At 52.7% G+C, this 12,448-nt stretch overlaps 1 protein-coding gene across 7 annotated transcripts in view; it reads right to left on the minus strand.

Annotated features, from left to right (window-relative positions):
- Positions 1 to 12,448, minus strand: part of KIRREL3 (kirre like nephrin family adhesion molecule 3) — a 343,289-nt gene that overhangs the window by 2,844 nt on the left and 327,997 nt on the right. For all 7 annotated transcript variants that reach the window (XM_052786336.1, XM_052786334.1, XM_052786337.1 and 4 more), the window contains 2 exons: positions 10,439 to 10,546; positions 6,215 to 6,324 (listed from right to left, as the gene is read on the minus strand). In XM_052786336.1, coding sequence (XP_052642296.1) covers positions 6,215 to 6,324; positions 10,439 to 10,546 — 218 coding nt within the window. The remainder of the gene's footprint in view (positions 1 to 6,214; positions 6,325 to 10,438; positions 10,547 to 12,448) is intronic.

Genomic DNA, 12,448 nt, shown 5'->3' on the forward strand with positions numbered 1-12,448 from the left:
ATACACGCAGCCGTATTAAAGCCATCGAAAGGGTTTCACGGGTCCTGGGTCGGAAAGAAAAGAAGCCACTTCTTGGACTTGGCTGGTTTTTGGCGTGGGTGACCCAGGCGGTCAGGGCCGGATCTGGAGATGGAGAGGGGACAAGAGCGGGTGAGAACCAAGGGGACAGTCCTGCCGGTGGCAAAACCTCCCTAGAATTAGTAAATCGGGTTTGACGGGGTATTTGAAGCCATTTTGGGGTGTTTCTTGCAATGATGATTGGAGCGGTCCAGGCACCAGGATGCACCTCAGGCCCCGTGGAGACCCTGCCTCTCCCCAAAGCTGGCAGGATGCCGTGGATTTGGCTGTACCCCGTGGATTTGGGGGCTGCAGTGAGCCCCCGTGCCATCAGAGGGCATCGAGCCCTCGCGCAAGCGAAAAGTGCGGCCCATAAAGCACCATTGTATCACTTCATTTCCAGTCCCTGCATTACAGCCAGTCATTAATGTGACCTTTATTACAGGTTGCGTGGCAGCTTAGCCCCGATGCCATCTTGCGCTGTTAATTAGCAGGCGGTGGGACACTCGTTAGCTTGCCTTCCTCTCTTTGCCATCGCTGGGTAAACATGAGCGAGCTAACGCAAGTTAACACAAGTTAACTCCATCACCAATATTAATAGCGATTACGGATGCAGAGACAAAAAAAGGGCGGGGGGGGAGAGGGAAACACATGAAAAAAGAGATCAGAACTGTCCGAGTGCGCAGCCACGAGCTGGCAACGTGCTTGCGGATGCTGGCACGGGCACGGGATGCTCCAGCATCATGCCCAGACTTTTTTCTGGAGTCATGGTTTTCTCCAGCTGGGCTACGCCACCAATATGCTTTGGTCCTTCAGCCGCACTGCTGCCATGCAGATGGCTGGTGATAAAGCCGCCCGTGAGAGCTGCGTGCCCACCATTCCCCCTCCTGCCAGCGCTGCCGAATCCAAGGGCACAGCCCGATCCCAGGAACATCGTGCCAGGACTTAATCCTGCTTGGCAGTGCTGGTCACCAGCAGCCTTCGCCATCCCAAGACCGGTGCATGTTGCAGTTGGGCATGGCGTAAAGCTGTCCCCACCGTTCCCCATGCCCAAACCTTGCCGGTCCCTCCTGGATCAACGTGGCTAAGGGACGCGATGAACTGCATCCCTGATCACTACTGCTTCTTGCCTCAGTTTCCCCTGCTGCAAAAGGCAGTGACCCCCTTGATATGACGAAGAATCACATCAGCTTCGCTATGCTGGCTCCTACCGTCAAGGGAGCGCATCCCTGCGAAGCGAAGTGATGGCTCAAGGTCATTTAAGGCAGGGAAACAGTGCTTAAATTATGAAAATAGTGGCCAGCTCCAGCACCGTGCCTCCTAATCCTCTGCCCGCTGGAGCACCCTCTCACTTAAAGCTGCCAAATGAAAAGCCTTTTTCAGCTGGGATGTCAAATCCAACAAACCGGATATTAAATTCTTTGCTTTCATTAGCAAAGACAATATGTTTTTTAAAATGCTGCTGCCTCCGGAGTCCCCGGCTGCGTGCCTAAGCATCTATCCAGACCTGGCAGGCTCAAGGGTGAGCCCCTCGCTCTGGGCAAGGTGCCTCCCCCTTCCCTCACGCTGTGTTTAATTACAATGCTTCCTGCTTGTTGGGTAATTGGATGCCGCTCAGGAGCACTTTGAAACTCTTGTGGGTCAAACCCTACCAGGGGCGAGGGCTGTTGTTTAACAGATTCCTGAGACGGTGGCTTCCTCTGCTCCCACCGGGGACCGGCTGCCGGTGAGGAAACAAGCACACAAATAAAAAAAAAAAACAAAACAAACCAACCCTGCTGGGATTTCCCAGCCGGCTGAAGGTTTATCACCTTCGAATGCCGGCTCCTGTCTCCACCGCCCGCTGACGTGAGTTCCCACTGAGCGCCTGTGCTGCCCATCCCACCGCCCCCAGGTGAAGCTGCATCACCTTGTCCCACCTCTCCCCCAAAATGTTATTTTTTTCAGATGGGCAAAGGGGGTGGTGGAGCGATGCCAGCCAGCCTGCGGTATGTCCTGCCATACTTCTCGCATCCTTCTTCCTTTCTTGGGAGCTTGCTGTGGCAGAAGCCAGCTTCTCTGTGCTCGTACAGTGCCTGGCTTGATGCACCTCAGCACCAATTACCCCTAAAGGTGTTACCTGCCTTGAGATAACTCAGTCCTGGGCGATGCCCAAACCTCGTGGTGGTCCAGCTCCACTGTGGCTCCACAAAACCTGAGCCATGAGCTGCAAAGGTCACCAAAACTTTAATAGTGATTTTTTTTTTTTTTTTTTTACATGGTGCATCTTCTCCCTGGCTGGAGGAAGCACGGTGCTGTGCCCAAGCTGGTACCCTGCCAGCAGCATCCGCCTTGGGTGCTGGTGCCTCTGGAAGGTGTTGGCTGTGTGGGAGGGATGTGCTTCCCAAGGCTGCAGTGGCATGGGCTGCTGGGCACTTGGAGCATTTCTCGAGAAGAAAGGCAGAGAAAATGATGCTGTGACAGCTGGGCTGCAGGTAATGAGCCTCGCCCTGAATTTCACCTCTGCTTTTTTGATTTTTCCTCTTCCGTGGGGATCTGAGCTGAGCTCCTGAGTGGAAAATGTGGCTGGTGTCGATCTGCGGGCTGTGAACAAACTGGGAACATCCCTGGGAGCACAGGGATGAGTTTCAAGATGGGCACAGGAAAGAGGTGAGCAAGGGAAAGATCATCAACCTGGCTACTGGATGGGTTATTTTGACTGTTCCACCCCAAATATGAACCAAAGGCAATGCCTGGGTCTACCTGGCCGCACTGGACCCCCTTTGACTTGGTATGCTCTTGCCTGCCGGTCGCTTTGGGATCATGTCTATCACGATTGCTCCTGGCAGTGGGGATGGTTCCTTTAGGATCACCCGCCCCATTTCACAGACGAGGAAACTGAGGCATGGAGTTCAATCAGCCAGGAATAAAACGCAGTCATCCAGCCATGATAACAGAGGAGGTTATGCCACGTCCGAGCCAATGATGCTCTTCAACCCCCTAATCACAGACGAGGCTCAGCTGAAGTGGCGTGCTGATGCAAAGCACCCCGGCAGGACAGAGAAAGCTGCTGTTGTGATTTATTTTTTTCCAGGATCAGACCCTTTAACGGGCTCTTTTGCCTCCAGCCACTGGCTGCTGTTTGCTCTCTGGCCCCTGCGGGCTGGCAGCCTTTCCCCTGCCCGTAGGCAGCACCTGGCAGAACAGCTAAAACGGAGGCGGGGGAAACGGCACTGAGACAATGTGAACATATGCAAATCAGACAGCATGACATGTATCCTAAGGTGTTAATGAATTTATAGATGCATGAATAATTATTTGTGAAAAGCACGGAGAGCTGTGGAGGTCACAGATGGCTGGAGAATAACAAATGCAATAGCATTTAGGGGGGGAAAGAAGAGTCACGCTGGCACTCTGCAGCCAGAAACGCTCCGGCAAGGCAGAGACACCATGGGAAATGGAGGAGCAAAGGCACCATCCGTGGCGCAGAGGGTGGATCTCTGCTCCTGAAGCTTGGCAGGAGCAGGTCGGGCCATGCTGGACCTCAGGGGCTTGGGCAAGGGTCCGGGATGGGGAATGAAAAGGCTGATGCGAGGCAGCAAGGTGTTGAGCAGAGGGGAGCTGTTAGCAAGCGTGGCCTGCTTTTCGTTAACATCTGCATTAATGATCTCTCCGTGAGAGCACCCAGCATGTTAATGAAATTCGCAGTTGATGTTAAACTGCAAGGTGTTATGAACATTGTTGAGGGCAAGCAGATCGTTTCAAAGGACGCCATCAAGGTTGAACCGAGGCTGGAAATATCACAAGAAGCTTAGGGAAGGCAAAGGAAGAAGCAGTGGGGGAAATAATGCTGGTATGGGGAAGAGGGAGAGCAGGGAGGTCTCAGGGTGAGGGTAGGGAGCAAGCAAGGGGTGCTGTGCTCCTGCAGGAGAGGTCTCATCACTGCTCATTAGCAAGGATGAATTTTTTTAACTTGATCCATCATTTCATTGACAAACTCAGAGCATCTTATTAGGAACGTGTTTAGCCTCTAAAGCCTGGGTCTTTAATGGCCAGAGAAGGACGGTCACGCTGGCTGTTGGAAACAGCAAGGAGCAGGATGAGGGAGAGCAGGGCTGCCCGGGGACTGAGGAGAGAAGAAATTGGGAAGTATTTAATGGGGATGCTCTTGCCGAGGGCAGATGAGGATGGGGGGGCTCCAGTCCAGGCAGGGGAGGGAGCTTTGATGTCTTCTTCCAGCTGGTGCCAAATCTGCCCAGAGTCAGGGTCAGACACTATGGCCCATCTCCTCCAACCTCTTGAACAGCATTGCTCCAACAATGTTATTTCCAACTGATGTATCTTCAGCAAAAGCACCTGGATTTGGTGAAGAGAGGGGGAGAATCACCTTCTCCTGGTCCAGCAGCCAGGCTGTTACGCTCTCTCATGTTATATCCAAAAGTACTCAACTTTGCCTGCCCCGTTCGCACTTAAATAGCCCCTTAATACCATGCTGTAACCAAACCACCTCTCCAAAGTCTTGCTAATAAGCTAAAGCTCTGTAAACCTCTCCCCGTAAGGCATTGTTTTCCCAGCTATCAAATAAATGTTGTCATTTTTTTCTGCACCATTTCCATCCTGCCAGCATCCTTATTGAAATGTGCACAGCACAGCTCTGCACTGCTCCGGTACCAGCCTCATCAAGGGCACACGTTGATGTGAAATCAGCTTCTGGCTCTGACAAACAACCTAAGAAAGTCCCCACGATGTCTTGCAAGATCCTGTGCCTGGCCTCCCATGACCATCTTCTTCCTCATTTACTCATCAGCGGTAAATGTTCCTCATATGTCTCCTCCGCTGAGGCTTCGTGTGTGCTTCCAGCTTGGTGGTTAAGGTCTTGAGTGGCATTTGGGCTGATCTCAGCCCCTCCTTTGGAAGCCAGATTGGGGCTTGGCGCTGTTGATCACTGTCTATACAGATGGTGGTACGGGGTCCTATGGAGAGGAACCTCCTCATTGCCCTTCATCTCAGCAGATTGCTCCAAACCCGAGTCCCAGCCTCCACTGTCCTTCCACCGAGTGAAGCCTTGCAAATCCCACCGTGGATTTGCAGACTCCTCAGGGCAAAGCCCTACTGGGAACAAAGGGTCTTGCACAGAAACCTTAGCGGTGCTAGGATAACATGCCAGATCGCCATCTCCTCCCGCCTTCTCATTTTGAGGCTCCTTTGCTATATACGTGCACCAGCAGACATTGATTCTGCCCACCCTGCGATGCTCAGCCTTGCCTTTCTGCCAGTAATTCATCGAACAGCTTTTGCAGACAGGGCATACTGATTCTTACACGTGCTGCCCAAAAAACCGGAGGGTTAGAGCAGGAAAAAACCACTCAGCAGCCTAGAAAGCAGCCTCTTCAATCCCTTCTCCCTTTCCTGTCTGCTCTTTTCTCTCACCTTTTACAGCCGCTCACCTTGCTTTGCCATTTGTTCAGCTTCTATTTGTCACCTACGACATAACACCAGCAAGCAAAAAGCAAAGGCAAATTGGGGCTGAGACATGGAGAATGGCGGTGACACCAGCGAGAGGAGCAGCCCGTGGCCAGGCTGCAAGGATGCGCCAGTCCCTGCGCTGAGGCTGAATTTTCTGGGATCTCAATCATCGGCATCTTGCCCTGCCTGTGTGGTTCGGTTCCCTCGGGCAAAGGCAGCGGCCCCAGGAGGGTGACACCCCCCAGGTTATTACAGACCCAGGTCCAGGCTGGCCCCACACTCCCGGAGTTAGCAATCTGCAACCAACTGTGTGCACATACGTTGTTTTTGCACATATAATTCTCTAAAGTGTATCCAGGAGAGTGCAGTTCTCGCTGGCTAATTAGCTTATTATTATATTGTGCTCACCTATTGCGTGTCTACTTGCAGTCTGCAGCTCTTTCCCCACGCTAGGTGGTAAATTTGCTTTGCAATCAGCCCAGCGGGCAGCTGGGCTACTGCAATAAACCTCTCCCAGCTTTCCCTCCTCATTAGCAAAGTTTCACTAGAGGAGCTTTTATGGCAGGAGAATGTGTATCATCTCAAAAGCAACATTTTTGGAAGAGCATCTTTGCCTTGAGTGGGGATTACGGCACTGAACTACACGTGCCTGGGCTCGTTACCATCAAACACCCAGAGTAATTGCTTATGGGGAAAAGAAGTGAATCCTTACCATCAGCTGCTTGATGGTTGGGTGCTCCTCCGTCTCCCTGCCAGAGGCTGGCTCCTTGTGTACGATCTCCACGCGGATATCGTTCTTGGCAGAAACCACACCTTTGAGATCTGGGCAAAGAGCGAGATGGAGAAGGCGTTAGTTGAAGGCAATCGTGGAGCATCCTCAAGGACCCAACTGATTGCTGAGAACGTCCAGCAGCACCAGGGAAAATTAACGCTGGCTCAGCAAGCCCACCCAAGAACTGGGGGAGCAATATTTGCATTGCCGTAAGCTATGGGCATGTGAAACCTTCACCTCCGGGGAGCTCAGATTTCTATTTTAATTCTTTTGGGAGCTTGCTCAGTTTCTGCCATACTCATGGTGCTATTAACAGGGGCTGGGCTGCATCAGGACTGCTCAAACAGATGGCAGGCTGTTTGTCCAGACTGCTGATATACAGTATCTGCTCGGCGAGCACGTGAAATATTGCTCCTGGGGGATGTATCAGCTCTTCTCTGATGCCAGGAAGCCCCTGAGAAAAGCCTTCCCCAGGTTTGGGGTGCAGATGCATATGGAAAAGGCCAAGCAATGAACGAAGATGTAGCCAGGGCTTTGGGAACAACAAAATCATCCCTGGCTGCTGCTCCAAGCAGCCTCTTTTTCATGCAGGGCAGAGAGAAACATTTCTGGAGAGACTCTCTGCCTTCCCTGAAGGTGTCAGGCGTGCTTTGAAGAAGTCACTTTAGCAAAATTAAACCAAAGACACGGAGCAGCAGGAGCAGAAACGGCCGCGCGAATCCAAGATGAAAAGCAGAGATGGATGCAAATCTGAACAGTGAGATCTAAACAGCTCCCAGCTTTGAAGCCGGGCTTCAGCCTACGATCTGGCTCTTACCTACCAGGATGGCTGCGCCAACCCTCCTGGACCCAAAACTGCCTTGAAGCGCTGGGCTCGTTAGATCTACCTCCAGCTGAAGGAACTGGCAGCGCCCTGCCAAGCCAGGACTGCACCGACTTAGTCCAGCAAAGGCTGGACCATGCAGGAAGAGACAGTGAGTTTATCTGTAAGCCAAACTGAATGACGCAACCAAGACCGGCTTGAAGCTCCAGCCTTGAATAAATCCATCTCAGCGTCCTGTGCCCTCGGTATCTGCAGCCCTGCTGTCACCCCCAGACGTCTCTGAGTCTCAGGGTGCAAGGCAAAGGGTTTGGCTGGGAAGTTACTACTGCTTTTTCTTTTTTTTTTCTTGCTGGGACCACAGTCCTGGTGCCAGAGCCTCCATCTTTAATCACAAGGAGAAACTAATTACTGTCTTGCACATCCTCTCCCAGGAGTGTTCCCCCTTAAATAACTCTGGGCCGTTAAGTCACCAAAGATACAACAACAGGCGTGCATTAAAGTCTTATTTTTTTTCTTTTCCAGAGCCTCCAGGCTCAGTGTGTCTGCACCTGCTGCATTTTTTTGCTGCATCTCCCCAAAGCAAGGCCAGGAATTGCCTCCTCCAGTGCCATTAGTTGCGGTCGACGGCCTGTTGCAGCCATCAGGAGATGCCTTCTCCAGAGTTACTGCTGGGTCGCCTTGTCCCCTCTGCCAGGAGCTGTGCGGAGCCGTCCCTGCAGCTTGCTGATGGGTTTTGTTTGCAGGCTGTTGTTTTAAATGAAGCAACAATGCTCCGGTATTTGTCCTGGGAGAGGAATCTGCAGTCACCCTGGTAGGAAATGAGTCCCTCTCCTGATATCCAAGTGCTCTGCTGGTCCCATCACTCCTGAGCTGCTCTCTGTAGTACCTCAGCTGATTTCACACCACTAACCATGATGAAAGTCCTTTCCTCACCTTCTCAGCCTGGTGCTTCTACCTTCCTAATGCTCACCTGCCGCTGGAGATAGCTGCCGCAGCATCCAGTTTGCATTAGCACCTGCAAAACTGGGATAAAAGCCCTTCGCCCTGGGACAGCTAAGTCCTCCCCTGCAGGGTTTTGCGCCATGGGTGTTACTCAGGGGCTGGTTTAGCTGCTGATGCTCCTAGCTCCCCCCAAAACCAAGGAGGGACCCTGTTTTGGCAGCTCCAAGTGGCTTTTGGAGCCACATGATGGGGGACCAAGCAGCCCCACTGCCACCAGCACCCCTTGCTCCCTGCACGAATCTCAGGCTGGGGAACCCCACCTGCACCCAGGATTTGCTTCGTTAGCACCATGTCATCCCACTCCTCTTGAGCGGCAGCCCTGGCGAGCACCCGGCAAAGCCTCTGTTACCGAGCTGGTGTTCCCGGTTGGGTCCGGCTCTCTGGAAAAGGTTAAGCTGTTCCTCCTCCTATTTCACTTTGGGGAGGGAAGGGAGATCAGGGCAAGGATCTTTGCCGATCTCTTGGATGATCTCTTGCTGCTCGCTTGCGCCGATCCCAAAGCGAAGCAGCACAGAAACCTTGTGGGAAGCACAGGGACCCGTGCTCTGGTCCGGGGATGCTGCAGACCTTTCCCCAGGACATGGCAACCAGGGTCTCCACAGCATCCTACACTGTGGGACGTGCCGAACAGCGGCGATGCAGGGAGCATGCAGGGAAGATGCCCAGACCCAGCAGCTCATTGCATATAGGAGACCAAAAAGTCCCAAGTGGGACAGCACTGGAAACACGGCGGAGAAAAGGGACTTCAAACACTGCCACGCCACCGTGTCCCCAGTACCCTCTTCCCAGTATGTATCCTCCCATCCCTAGGAAGGAAAATGCCTCTTATTCCTGATTTACCCCTGGGAATCCAAGGGACGAATCACACAAGGCATTTGAGTGGGATGGGGTCGTCCCCTCCTGGAAGAACAAGCTCTGCTTTTTCCCCCAAAGACCTGCCCATCCTCTGCACGCTTCCAGCTTGTGAGGGACTCTGAAAGCTGGCACCAGCACCACGTCTTTGATCTGTTGTCACGGCATTAGTGTTAAATCGTACGTCCTGTAAAGAACCCTGTGCCATCTGGTTACATCAAATAAGAGGAAGATAATGAACCACATGCTCGCCCCTGCTCCGAATGATGCGGTGTGGGGAAAGCATGGCCGATTACATCTGATCATTGACATGGTAACACGGCTTGGCCCCTGCTTTCTTCAGGTGCTCGAATCGCCCATCACTGCTGAATGATCTCCGTGACATTGAATTGGCCTGCTCTTGGGTCCTGTCCATCAGCACTCTGTCCGCAAAAAGCAAGATTAGTGACTGCTCCCCATTTAATTTGTTCATACTTGCTCATGGAGGCTGCAAGAGTTCAAAAAAATGGGATAAAACAGGGAGAGGCATCATTATTGCTCTTAAAATTAAACACATTTCTGCCGCGGGAGGCCGTACGTTCATACCCAAATCCAGGAGGAGGCTGGTGTCTTTGATTGCTTTGCAAATGATCAAGAGGGGGAAAAATAAAAAGAAAAGAAAAACAACTGGGTTTTCTGGCACACACACACAGAGCTTGGCATCCCGGCATCCGTACTACGTGTCTCCCGAGCCAGAAGCAACGTTGAGTATGTCCTCTTCTCCCCCGTGGCCTGAGATGCTCCAAATAATCACACTCCTCTCCCTTCTGGTTTGATGACTTTTCATTTAGCCAACAGTCCTCCTTTAATTTCCCGGTGTCTTTTCAATGAGGCAACATGATGCCACGCTGTTTACTCCTCCTCCTCCGCTACCTGCATCTCGCATGTTGCTTTAACTTGTATTCCCACTACAGCCAGGCTTCAAAACCCACATGTCCCATGTAAAACCCCTCAGCTGGCTGTAATTTCCCACTAGGAAATATGCATTTTACGTCAAGAAAACAGAATTAAAACAGAAGCAGAACAGAGAGCACAAACTTAGGAGGGTTTTTAAGCACCGATGCGGCATGGTGAGGATGCTTCTCCCTCTTGGACATCAGGATTTCTCCAAAGGAGGGATTGAGAGCAGGTCCCTTTGCAATCCCTTTGCCCCCAGGAAACCCCTGCACACCTCCCGAGCTGCCTGTGCTGCTAATGGGGATTAGCATTTACCCTGGCATGTTTATTCCACATGCTCCAAAACCCTTTCCTTTTCCCGCAGGGCTGCCGTTCGCAGCTGAGTGGCGCTGAACATTTGGTAGACCAACATGAGGAGCAGATTGTGCTGGTGCCGTGTCAGTAAATTCAGCCGCTAATTTCTTTGTGACCCACTCTATTCACCCCCCCCACCAAGGTTTTAGCCCCAGCCCTGCCCGAAGGGATGCAGCGGAGCTGGGGGAGACACTTACTCCTCTGGGAGCGCGCGCAGCAGAAGGCGACGATGGTGGCCATCAACACCAGGAACGCCACGCCGGCCCCCACGGCCACTCCGATGATCACCGCCATCGGCACCGACTCTGCAAGAGGAAGGAGAGGGAGCATGAAGCTGGGATGAAGGTCGGAGAGGTGGCTTTTCCCCAAGGGACCCACCCCCGGCTACTGGAAAGTGGCTCGGTGATGAGCCTGGGGAGGGTTTTGGGGCCAAATGGACCTCCTTCCCCGCTCCCTCGTCCCTGCGTGGGTGACGCCGGCACGGGCTGCCCATGGGACACCGGTGTGTGCTGCAATTTGTGCAAGCCCTGATCTCTCTGTGCCTCAGTTTCCCCTGGGAGAAGAGGAGGGAGCCAGAAGAGCAGGTTAACAACTGCTCTCAATAGCACCCTGCAGGTTAATGAATAAGTATCTCTAAAGGATGAAAAGTGCAAAAGAAGACAGCGTGTTAATATTATTAAGAAAGAGAAATGGCATCAGAGCAGGCTGGGAGAGAGGTTAGAACTGGGATGGAAGGATGGAGTCAGGCACTGAGCTTGCCTGCCAGAGGCGGTAGCTCAGCTGTCTTAGCAGGCGCTATTAAGTATATATGGATGAATTAACCCAAGAGCCATCATTCACAGCCTCTGCCTGTTTTATATCCTAATCTGCCTTCTCCCTTGGCTTATCAACTACGTGTTCCTTCCGTCAACCCCTGAGGGTGCTACAAGGACCGGGACAGGAGGGCTGGCCCGTGCCAGGGATGAGCAGAGGCCAAGCGGCTGTGGTGGACGAGGGCTGTGGGACGGGGATGAGCACACTGGGCTCTGCGGAGGCAGCCCGGAGGAGCAGAGCCTGCCGCAGCGCGGGGGTTACATGCTCGCGTCCTTCTGCCTACAATAACTTTGTAGCTGGGTTCCCGGCGGGGATTTCAGACCGCAGCTCCGCCAGCAAAGCTGATTTATTTGCGCAGATCCAGGCGGCAGCTTGTGAGGTGCGGGGAGGGTGGAATATGCAATCACATTTATGGTGAGAGGGTCAGATTTGCAGCCCGAGAGCCTTGTTATCTCCCTGCTCAGTTCCTCCAGTCCCTCAAAGCACAGCTCCTACTTAACAGCGAGTGTTGGGTTGGTGCCTGCTCTCTGGATTATTGCCAGGCAGTGACAGGCAGCACTCCCACTCGCAGGACACCAAAGCTGTGGGTACCACAAATTGCCTTCCTTGGCTGGGATGATAAACTGCATCCTGCAGACCCTCTCCCCAAAAGCAGCAGATACCTATAGGTCCCCATTCCTGTTCTCCCTAAGCATCCTCATAGGCTCTTGTGACCCCACAGCAGGCCAAGAGAGGGGTAACCCTTTCCAGGATGGCTGGCTAAGCCGGGTGAGTGTGTCCTCACTGCTTTCCTGGACACCTCCGATGCGTGTTTTCTCCTTGCAGCTCCTGCCTTGCAAATGGATGGGATGAATTTAGGGAAAAATGGATGCAGAGAGGTGGTCCTCTTTCCTCCTCGTCTGTGCAGGTGGAGAATGTGAATGCTGCTGGACCATGGGAACACATGGGTGATCTAGCTGAGAAGCAAAGCCCTGCAGCCTGATGGCTGACACTCGACTGGGTGATAAGGAAACCATTTCTCATTGTCCACTGGGGTTGACCATGAATTTCATCCCGGACCTGAGATCACAGATCCTGCTTGTGCCTTTCAGCCTTCCTAAGGGGCATGCATCCTTACTGGTGGGACTGGGGGGAGTTGTAATTCCACCAGCATCTTTCCCGTGTAGTCAGCGAAGGGTTTCTTCATTGTTTTCTAAACCCAGCTGGGACAGGGGAGTTACAAAGTCACTTCACGTTACCCTTTAGCAGTGGCCGTGGAGCCTCATGGGTCCTGAGCCCTACTTTGAGAACTGCAGGGTGGTAAAAAAATGGTGCCGGTTGAGTTTAGCCTCTTCTGCTCACACTTGATGTAAAAAGAGCCTTTAATTTTCCCCGCTTAGCTTGTTGTTTCAAGT

This window comes from Harpia harpyja, chromosome 4, assembly GCF_026419915.1.
Source record: "Harpia harpyja isolate bHarHar1 chromosome 4, bHarHar1 primary haplotype, whole genome shotgun sequence".
Classification (NCBI taxonomy): Eukaryota; Metazoa; Chordata; class Aves; order Accipitriformes; family Accipitridae; genus Harpia; species Harpia harpyja.